The sequence below is a fragment of the Salminus brasiliensis genome, chromosome 12 (genome assembly GCF_030463535.1).
Source record: "Salminus brasiliensis chromosome 12, fSalBra1.hap2, whole genome shotgun sequence".
In the NCBI taxonomy this organism is placed as follows: domain Eukaryota; kingdom Metazoa; phylum Chordata; class Actinopteri; order Characiformes; family Bryconidae; genus Salminus; species Salminus brasiliensis.
In genome coordinates, this window is record NC_132889.1 from 33,673,112 (window position 1) to 33,684,630 (window position 11,519).

Consider the following 11,519-nt stretch of genomic DNA (forward strand, 5'->3'; position numbering starts at 1 on the left):
TAACGGTTTGTTCCCGTCAATTTAATAAATAATGCCCTAATTTTAATAAATAATTGAATCACTTTAACAATATGTTCCCTAAATTTAATAAATCATTCACTTTAAACAATCCTTTTTCTGAATGTAAAACATCATTCCCTCAATTCACCAATCCATTCCCTTGATTTAATAAATAATTCCCCCAATTTAACAATTCATTCCCTCAATTTAATAAATCAATTCCTCAATTTAATAAATCAATTCCTCAATTTAATAAATCAATTCCTCAATTTAATAAATCAATCCCTCAATTTAATAAATCAATTCCTCAATTTCATAAATCATTCCCTTAATTTAATAAATCATTCCCTCAATTTCATAAATCAATTCCTCAATTTAATAAATCAATTCCTCAATTTAATAAATCAATTCCTCAATTTAATAAATCAATTCCTCAATTTAATAAATCGTTTCCTTTAGCAGTCCCTTTTCTCCATTTAAAAACTAATTCTCTCAATTCACCAATCCATTCCCTCGATTTAATAAATCATTTAATCAACTGAACAATTTGTTCCCTCCATTTAATAACTCGTTCCCTCCATTTAATAACTCGTTCCCTTCATTTAATAACTCGTTCCCTCCATTTAATAACTCGTTCCCTTCATTTAATAACTCGTTCCCTCCATTTAATAACTCGTTCCCTCCATTTAATAACTCGTTCCCTTCTGACTCGGTTCTTCAGCGACTCTGTGCTGAACATGAATCACCGAGTCCTTTTCCTGACCCCGCCCCAGACCTCAGACCCCCGCCTCCCCCCCGCCCCAGACCTCAGACCCCAGCACCGTCCTCCTCTCTTCCACTTTCAGATCTGCTGCTGCTCTTCATAAGGCTCAGATGTTCCCCGGCCTCTGTCTGAAGCGCTCTGGAGGGAAGTCCTCGTAGTGGATCCCGTCAGATCGAGCCAAAACCGGGGCGAGAGCGCGAGCGCGAGCGCCTCAGAGGGCTTCCTGCCCCAGGACCCGCTACGTCACTCGAGGCGGAAGCTCTCCGCAATAACACTCTCCGCGCTAACATGGCACAGCAGGGGGAAGGCGATTCGGGTAAGTGGCGAGAGAGAGAGACACAGTGACACAGTGGTGGGGTGTTACACCTCACCAGAGCCGAGCTTTTTAGCTGCCTGACAGACAGATGAGACAGAGGAGGAGGTTTGGGAGGAACTGCGGGTCTCCGTAACACTCTGCGTTAGCTTCTGAGCTAACAGCGACTCGGCTAGCTAGTGCCAGCTATAGCTACCTAACGGTCTCGGGGTGGTGATGTAGAGGAAACGGGAGAGGTGTGGTGATTTTAAGGGGTTATGGAGCCTGGCAGGGGGGGTTATGTTATGATTGAGGGGGCTCAGCTAAGCTGGTAGAGAGACAGTGAGAAGGACCGAGAGAGAGAGAGGCAGGGGGAGACGGGTGACATCATCATCGCCGTCTCACTCCGACTAACCTGGCTAGCCCCTGTCTCTCTGCCTTGCTGTATATATATATATATAGTAAATATATGCAGCAACCTTGTATCTCCATTTTTTTTTTATGCCAATGTTCACTTTTCGACTAAGCTAGCTAGCTAATGCCAATCTGTTGTTTTTGTATTCTGTCAAATGGCATCATCAAGAATGGGCCGGTAGAAATGCTCCCATATGACTTAATAATAAATAATATCTGAATAAAATCTTTGGTCATGGACCTTTTGGAGATGGCACTGGTTATCTAGCTAGCTGCCAGGCTTGGCTGTGTGGCATCCTGGCTGGCTGGCACTAGCTAGGCTGACTCAGACTGGGGCTGGGCGGTATGACCGTGTTCCATCATATCGCGATCAGGTTTGTTATCGATAACCTAAATATCGAATGCCTAAATATCACCGGTCAGCTGCATGTGTCCTCATAAACAGGGTAGTTAATTAGGCTGGTGTTAGAAGCTAGATGAAGTGCAGTCTGGGAGAGTATCTGACGGTACTGGTGTTGCACCGATACCGTATCGATATCGGTGCCGATACTGGCACTTCAGCACCGTATCGATATCGGTGCCGATACTGGCACTTCAGCACCGTATCGGTATCGGTGCCGATACTGGCACTTCAGCACCGTATCGGTATCGGTGCCGATACTGGCACTTCAGCACCGTATCGGTATCGGTGCCGATACTGGCACTTCAGCACCGTATCGGTATCGGTGCCGATACTGGCACTTCAGCACCGTATCGGTATCGGTGCCGATACTGGCACTTCAGCACCGTATCGGTATCGGCAGTAGAGAGCACCGATACCACGAAGCTTAGTCACGTCAAGTCAAGTCAGATTTATTTATGTAGCTTTTTACAACTGTTGTCGTCACAAAGCAGCTTTACATAATTAGTAATTAGTAAAAGACAGAGACAACAAATAAATAACGTAAGACATGAAGGATCAAAAACCCCCAGTGAGCAGCTGAGGGCGACAGTGGCAAGGAGAACCTCCCTCAGAGCTGGAGGAAGAAACCTTGGGAGGAACCAAGACTCATAAGGGGGACCCGACCCGTCCTCCTCTGGTCAGAACTATTTGAACATTAATGATAAAAATGACCAAACCAGATAGTTAGCATAACAGCAGATAGTTAATAGTGGTGATATTAATAGTGGCAGAGAGTTACGAGTCCATTTAGGGTTTAACATGGTCATTAGACAGGTAGCAGGGGTAGGAGGGTGTGCCGCTGGTCTGGTATGGGTGGTGGTGGGTGGGGGGCCTGATGGTCGGACTGGTAGGTGGCAGCTGGTCTGATGCAGATAGAGGGGACCTCAGCAGGCAATCTTCCAGCAGGTCGGGCTGGATGGCCATTTACTTGGAGAAGGTAAAAAGAGAGAGAGTTAGTTCTGAAGTGACGCCTGTTTATGTATATTTTTTTTTACATGTTATGAAACCAACTGTTTAAACAACCAGTAAAAGCCAGTCTTAAATAGTTATTACCATTAAATACACACTAACTGGAACCTTTACTTTAGTGCTTTTTTGTTTCCATGTGGGTTTATTTATTTATTTATTTTTTAATTGGCTTTTTTAATCACTGATCTGAAATATTAAGATTTGAAAATGACGACCTATGAAAAGTTGAACACTATAAATATCAGGATTTATAGCCGTCTGTCCAGTATGCGAGTCAGAGTCGGTATTGGTAGATACTTGAAAATCTGGTATCGGTCTAGACATACACAGCTTACACAGCCAGGTGTGGGCTAGAGGGGTATAAAGCCCCCCCAGCATTGAGCTGTGGGGTGGTGATGATCCAACGTACTGACAACGCTCTCTGACGACGCTCTTGTTGCTGAAAGCCATCTTCCTGGGACAGTAGAGAGTTACTCCAGGAAGAAACAGTGAACGAGAAGGTGTCCCAATTAGACATTTTTGAGATATGGTAAAGAACAACTGCCAGATTCACATTATGTTAAAGTAAAAAGGGCGAAATTGAAGATACAGGGCGTGTGTGTGGCGCCGGTGATATACGTTTATATTAGTGTCTTGTTCTTGGGTCACGCTTTCATAGTCAGAGTGAAAGTCTCCAGATGAGTTTATGGCAGGAGAACATTTTCATCAGACAAAATTTTCATCAGCCTCACTGGTCAGGAGGCCTCGGTCTGTGTCTGATCTTTTGTATGCTTTTTAGGTCGAACTCTGGCGCTGGCAGGATTTTTGGACAGGTTTAGGTCTTCGCTTTTCTCTGTAGAAGCATCAGACTGATTAAAAAGTTGGAATAAAGTCAGCAGGGTTGTAGAAGGGTGGTTGGAGTCTAGTGTGAGGGAGTCAGTGTCAGTGATGACTCAAAGCAGTTATCAGTGGAAACTGTTGTGGTTTTGTTTTGTGTCATTTTTCCTTTGCTTACAGCGAAAACGAAACTACAATTCTACATTGCTATATGGCCTTCTGTTTCCATCCAGGCATTTCGGTGGTGTTATTTGTGTCAGTTAATGCAGACAGGCCTGTTAATGCTGGTAAACCGTGTCACTTGATGTCAGTGCTGATACTACTTTTAGTATTTTGATGTCCACAGACACACAAACACACACACACACACATTCTGTAAACACAGCACATGACATGGCTGTGGCTGTGATGTGAGCAGCATTATCTGATTAATCTTTCTGTTTCTCTTTCTGTCTGACTGACTAACTGACTGGCTGTATGTTTTTATATGTTCAAAGGCAACGGTAATGACCAACTGTTAGACCTGGGAGCCGCGCTACTGAAAGAGTGAGTGTCCACAGTCTTTCTTTTGCTTTCTGTCTCCGTCTCGTCCTATCGCCAAGATCTGACTCCTACTCCTCTTTAACTTCCAGTTTTATCTACGAACGGGTTCGCCGCCATGGGGACAGCAATGCTGTGGTGACTAGGAGCCAGTTGGACGGGACGGAGTTGCAAGACCCAAGCCATAAGAGACTTGCACAGTGTCTGCAGCAGATTGGAGACGAGCTAGACAGCAATGTCCAACTGCAGAGGTGAGGCTGCCTTTTGCTGCTGCTGGACTATAAAGATGTTTATTTATGTCATGGACCAATTCGGCATTTTCCCTCCCAGTACCAGTTCTCATATCTGAACCCAGCTCTCAGACTTGGACTGCTCAAACTCATAGCTTCCTACTTTCCTTCTCAAAGCGTTCACACGACACTCAAACAGAGCAATCTGGTGCTTGTTTGGCTACTGGGTTTAGCAATTCACCACTAATATTGTGCCAAAAATGGTAGAAAGATTGTCTTAATAGTCCTAAGAGTGACCTAACCATGCAATTATGCAAGTACACCCCACCGTTATCAATATAATACACAAATAGCATATCATACATACTACAAACTAGTGTATTTGTGTTAGTGTACTACTACAATACCATACTAGTCAGCGTAAATTCCATTGAGAGAGCAAGTTTCTTAGGTTTGCCATTGATCACAGTGCCGTTTTAAATAAAACAGCATTTACAGCATTTAGCTGACGCTCTTATCCAGAGTCATTTGCATGTATATCATGTTACTCAGGTAGGAAAATGTAGAATTACAAGTCTTGCCCAAAGACTCTTATTGCTATAGTGTCGTGTGTTTGCCCAGCTGGAGAATTGTACCCTAGTCTACCGAGGGGAAAGCGGTGGTGTTACCTTCTACGCCACACCAAACACAGTAAAGCCCGAACTTTAACAACGGGCACAGTTAGATACCTCAGCAGGTGTTTAACCCTCTGGTGTGTCAAGTTTCATGTTTCTCGATGTTTCTCTTAAACAGCGCAGACATACAGCTCAAACTTTTCCAGAATCTGTAGAGCCCGCCCTTTCCATTGCGTCTTATTGCCTGATCGGACGTGACTCGCGTGCTTTGAGCTATGAGGCTGTGAACGTAAATCGAGATACACATCACTGCTGTTCACCCTGTCTAACTGGTAATTACTGAATTTGCGTGCCCGTCAATGGTTTTGTATGAAACTGACCGATGGACACCCAGAAATTTGTCATATGCCTCTCGCTGTTGATATCCTATTTTTCGTACAACCGCTACTTTTGTGAAGCTCATGAGACTCATTAGCTGTAAAGCTAAACCCGTTTCAAGGACCAACTAAATTCGTCCACATGAGTAAAGATCTACTTTCACGGGAACTATCAAGAGTTTCTGAAATCAGACCTCTATTTTTCTGGTTTGGGGTCAGAGTATCTCTCTCACTCTTCACTGACTGACTTTAAGGTCACATGGGGTCTCATTATAGTAAAAGTTGGCCATAAATGCCCACAGACTCCAGAGGTTGAAACACTTTTTAGATAAATGTGATCAAATATGTGCTGTCTGACCAATATCTGATGCATTTAATAAGGCTAGTATGGGTGCTTAGTGTCAGTCACTGTCACTTGTGATATAAACTGATCAGCCATAACATTAAAACAGGTGACAATGGTTACAGTGGCTTCTATCAAGGGTTGGATATTTATTATGCAGTAAGAGAACAGCCAGTTCCCTTGAAGCAGGAAATAAAATTGGCAAGCATAAGAATCTGAGACTCTTTGACTAGAGCCAAATAACATCACCAAAATGACAAAACAGCTTCCGGCAGGTCTTGAGGGATGTTCCCAGGATGCAGTGGTCAATACCTACCATAAGTTCTCAGACAAGGACAACCCATGAAGTGCTGACAGGGTCATGGGGCCCAATGCTCATTGATGCAATCCACGGAGGCCCCACCTCACAACTTACAAGACTTGAAGGATCTGCTGCTGGCGTTTTGGTGATGCCATCCATGCCTCAATGTGTCAGAGCTGTGAAGATGGCAGGGGGAGACCTACACTAGGCTGTTAGGCTGGTGGAGTTTTTGTGATTGCTGATATGTGTCTAGTAGGCCTATACTATCTTTACTATCTATAAGTAATGTAATATGTGTTGTTGCTTTTACGAAAAATTGCCATGAATATTTGACACTGTGTAAAGAACTGACAGATTGTCAAGAAGTGGAAAGAGACAAGGTTTTTGCATGACAGGGAAGTACATGCTATTGTAGTACTCAGAAATGACCTTTGGATGGCAGTGTTGAGTAATAACAGTCTGTTTCTCTCTCTTCCTTTCTTTGCCAGCATGATAAACAACTCAGCCCTACAGCCCACAAAAGATGTGTTTGTGAAAGTGGCCTGTGAAATCTTCTCTGACGGGAAGTTTAACTGGGGCAGGGTGGTGGCGCTTTTCTACTTTGCCTGTCGACTTGTAATCAAGGTGAGGACCCAACTGTTCAAACTGTCTGTAACTGGAACTGTTCCTGAATGTGTGGATGGATCTTCATTGCCCTTTTTTCTCCCCCCCTGGTACAAAACCTTTAGGCTGTGCTGACGCAGCTTCCTGACATCATCAGAACCATCATCAACTGGACCGTAGACTACCTGCGGGACCACGTGATTAATTGGATCAGGGAACAGGGAGGCTGGGTAATTGTCTCGTTTACTGTTTTTCAGTTGTGTCTCAATTATTGCCATACTTCGTCTTGCCCAATATGTGTGAGGTAATGCTAAATACTTATATTGATAATCCCATTAACCATTTAACCTTAGTTATTAATGGCATGATTAAGAGCATAGTAAATTTAATAGGAATTATTCCTGTGTTTGATGAAAATGGCATTTTTCCCACATTCCCCCATGTTTATTTATTATATGTTTCTATATACACCATGCAGTCAAGCCGGAAGGTCTGCACACCCAACCCATTCACCCAAGCCTTCTTCACGGTTAATTACATTAGAGACGTATTCCACAATGGATTGAATGGAACAATTCTACACAAAGTAGCCCACAATGCCAGTGAAGGCAGGTTTTAGACATTTGTACTGATTTATAACAAGTCAAAATGTAAAGTATCATAAGTAGACAAATGTGCAGACCCTTCGATATGACCCTCAAAAGTGAGCTGAGGTGTGTTTTGTTTCCACTGATGCCGCTTGAGATCTTCTACAACTTAATTGGAGTCCACCTGTGGTAAATTCAACTGATTAGACATGTTTGGGAATTGTCGACACCTGCCTATGTAAGGTCCACCAGTTGACAGGGCATGTCAGAGCAAGAGCATGGGGTCCAAGGAATTATTTACAGACCTTAGAAACCGGATTGTGTCAAGGCATAGATCCGGAGAAGGGTGCTGTGGCCACCAAGAAGCTTCCTAGACCTGGCTGCCTGGGGGGGAAGCGAAGACTGGGCTTGGCCAGGGAGGTGAGCAGGAACCAGAGGGTCACTCTGACAGAGCTCCAGTGTGTCCTTGTGGAGAAAGGAGAACTTTTCAGAAGATCAACCATCCGGACAGCACTCCACAAACCACGCCTTTATGGTAGAGTTAACTAGAGCACCTAGAGAACTCTCAAACCATGAGAAACAAGATTTCTTGGTCTGGTGAAACTGCAATGGAGCAGTTTGGCCTGGCTGTGTACTGACGCTCCCCGTCCAACCTCACGAAGCTTGCTGGGACATGCTTGGAGGAACGGGCAAAAATGTCCAGGAAAAAGTGTGCCAGGCTTGTAGCTTCTTTCCCAATATGCCCTGAAGCTGTAATTGCTGCCAAAGGTGCATCAACCTTGTACCTTTCGCCTTTCATCAAGCAAATATTATATAAAATGGCATATTTTGTAAAAACCTGTTTAAACTTCTGAATTATTGGCGATGATGTTTGAGGCAAAAAATAAACTCCGTCTGTTGTAGAAGAATGTAACGTAATAAAACATGGAGAAGGAGAACGGGGTATGCAGACGTTCTGGCTTGACTGCATGTCCAAATGTTTGTGGACACCTACTTTAAGCTGCACCCATGGCTGATACAGATGTTCAAATGCACATATACACAGCTTGTCTAGTCCCTGTAGAGACGACATACTGCCAATACAATAACCTAGTGCCAAGTGTGGGCTATAGAGGGGGTTTAAAGCATGTAAAATATCATAAGTAGACAAATGTGCACACCCTTCGATATGACCCTCAAAAGTGAGCTGAGGTGTGTTTTGTTTCCACTGATGCCGCTTGAGATCTTCTACAACTTAATTGGAGTCCACCTGTGGTAAATTCAACTGATTGGACATGGTTGGGAATTGTGGACACCTTCCTATGTAAGGTCCCACAGTTTACGGGGCATCTACAGACCTTAGAAACCGGATTGTGTCAAGGCATAGATCTGGAGAAGGGTGCTGTGGCTTTACAGGTCCAAATGAGCTAGGTGGTGTATAGGGGGTATAAAGCCCTGGGGCTCCTGAGCAAGACTTTAAGCTTCTCTGCCCCAGGGACACAATAGCATGGCTGACCCTGCGCTCTGACCCCAGCGTTCTAAGCTAGTATAAGCGAAGAGAATTTTTTGGGCAGATGCAGATGTGCTCTAAAGTTTGGAGAAGTGGGCTTGGGGCCGTGAGGTTGCTAGTTCAATTCTCTGGAAGGGTCGAGGTGGGGGATTGGGAGGGTGAAGAAACAGCTCTTTCTCAGCATTCACAGACAGGATAGTGTTAAGCAAGGCAGCTAAGCGCTTTAGCACTTTAGGCGCTGAGGTCTGCCCACTGTGTCGGGTGTGTGTGTGTGTGTAGGCTCACTTCCCCTTCCCCGTGTGTATGTGTGTGTATGTGTGTGTATGTGTGTGTGTGTGTGTGTGTGTGTGTGTGTGTGTGTGTGTGTGTAATATATATATTGTAATAGTTGTAATATATAACAACTCTCTCTCCCTCTGTCCCTCTCAGGAAGGGATCCGGTCCTACTTCGGAACACCTACCTGGCAAACCGTTGGCGTCTTTCTGGCTGGAGTGCTCACCACCGTGTTGGTCATGCGGAGGATGTGAACAGAAGAGAGTGTGCACGAGAGAGCATGAAGGAAAAGAGTTATAACAGAGAGAGAGGGAGAGGGAGAGCTAGAGAGGAAGGTACAGACAGCTGATTAAGGGAACAAACCTGCGGGGGAAGAGGGAGGGATAGAGTTGCTAGGATGCTATGAAGATGTTATGCAGAGAGCGAGAGAGAGAGAGGGAGAGGAAAAGGGAGAGAGAGGGGGAGGGCGGGGGAGAAAGGGTTTGCTCATCCACAATAGGAAAAAAAGAGACGAGAGAGGGAAGAGGACAGAGGGGGGCAAGCGATTTATTATTGTTATTTTTCTGTTATTGCTCCTCTACACTCTGGACTCTTGAGCCTATTCCTCATCTACATAATCAGACCTCAGTAACACATGCACTGAAAAAGGAAACGATACGAGAGACAGACCGAGGGACGTGCAAGAGGCTTGGGTGGGGCGGGGCGGGGCCTAAGTTATTTATTTTTGATTTCCTGGCAAATGAAAGGGGGGTTGCCTTTAGTCTTTATATAATGCTTAGTTTAGGTCAGTTTGACGGAATTGAGAATTTTCCTGCACTAGGACATAATTTGCATGCCTACTTGAATTGCTCTCCTCTAGCAATGCAGACATGAGGACGCACATGGAAATTGCACATACACTTGTAGTCCAATTTAGATCGTTTAGTATTTGCGAGAGTTTCTAAGTGCTTATTATTATTATTTTATTATTATTATTATTATTATTATTGTTATTATCTTACCTCAGTGTCTTTTTTTTTTTTTTTTTATCAGTCTGAATTATTGTTATGGGCAGTAGGCTCATCCGGAAGTACTCTGCTGTCTCCCTCGTTCTTTCTCTCTCTTGTTCTTCCTGAGTTCGTTGTCTCCTCCAGTTCATCGCAACCTCCAGATCCTTCTCTTCTTGATTATGCCTGGAGATGTCTGTGTGAGTGGACGTGATTGTGCTTGTTTTGACGATGAAGTTACCTATGAGAACTCTGCTGGGTGTTTGCGGCTATGGCTGTAGAGGGCAATAACCTAATGTGACAATCTTTTCAAGCGCCCTCAGGCAGCACAAGGTTCTGCTGTCAAATAATAGGCCTCCAGCCTCTATTAACCTGCTTTAGGGCTGTTTGGGGCTGGAATAGGACAGAAACGTGACCCTGAGGGCATCTCAAAGGACTTCATTAGAGCGTTTCTGTAGAGCCAGACGATTTATGCAATCATACCCGATCTGACTGAAGAGAAATATCCAGATATTCTAGCTACTCCAGTCTCCTGCACGTCCCAGAGTGTGTATGTGGTGGAGCGTGTGTGTGTTTGTGTGTGCATGTGCGAACGTCTGTAGACACAATCCGATGTCACTTAATAACCTCGTCTCTTCAGCGTGGTCTCCTCAGTACTGTATTTTTTTCCATGGTTATTGAAAAAAACACAATCTTCACCTGTAATCACTCTTTTTTATACACCTTTTCCTTTTTCGGGGATGTTTAGATACAATACAAAATTTATTCTTTATTTTGATTTTTGGTTTTTGAATTTCATCTTATGTTGACAGTGCCTTGGCCTTTTTACAATGAAATCGCTTTGATACGGTCGCCACTTTTTCATCTTTTTCTACATCTTTGTAAAAAAAAAAACAAAAAAAAAACATATGTATGGATTTGGCTAAATTGGTGCCCTCAAGCTGTTTTCTTGTTGCCCATTTCATCTGTTTTGTAAGTCATGATGAGAAATAATAAATTGTTTTTATGGATTTCAGTTATTATTGATGGTGTCCGATTGATTGAGAACTAAATCCAACCTGTTGAAGCTTCCTAAAGACATCCCAGAGTTGAAAAGCATGGATCTGTGAAAATGCACCCTTGCAGTTTTCTGCTTACACCAGATGTAGGTCATTTTACAAATAGGTACTGAGGTGCAGGAGAATTGTGTACATCTGTGTCCAGCTTATTTCTGGCATTCGTCTGATGCTGTTATCCAGAGTAACTTACATGTGAATTGTGTTACACAGGTAGGTGTAGAATGTAGAGTTAGCCTTGCTTGAGTGGTAGGCTTGTCCTGTCTGTTATTGAGAGGGTGCTGGTTGTACCTCTCATGCTACACCAACTCGCCAACGTTAGCGTTATGAGTGTTATTACTGAGTGTAGTTGGGGTTTCTTTAAATGTGAATCAGTCATGTCTTGCTTTAATGTAAATAATGAATAATATATATATATATATAT

At 43.6% G+C, this 11,519-nt stretch overlaps 1 protein-coding gene across 1 annotated transcript; it reads left to right on the plus strand.

Annotated features, from left to right (window-relative positions):
• Positions 1-847: 847 nt before the first annotated feature.
• Positions 848-9,484, plus strand: LOC140574020 (apoptosis regulator BAX-like). Its single transcript, XM_072693702.1, has 6 exons — positions 848-1,079; positions 4,194-4,242; positions 4,329-4,487; positions 6,590-6,725; positions 6,830-6,934; positions 9,210-9,484. The coding sequence occupies exons 1-6, from the start codon at positions 1,052-1,054 to the stop codon at positions 9,306-9,308; spliced, it is 576 nt and encodes a 191-aa protein (XP_072549803.1). The 5' UTR covers positions 848-1,051; the 3' UTR covers positions 9,309-9,484.
• The last annotated feature ends 2,035 nt before the right edge of the window (positions 9,485-11,519 follow it).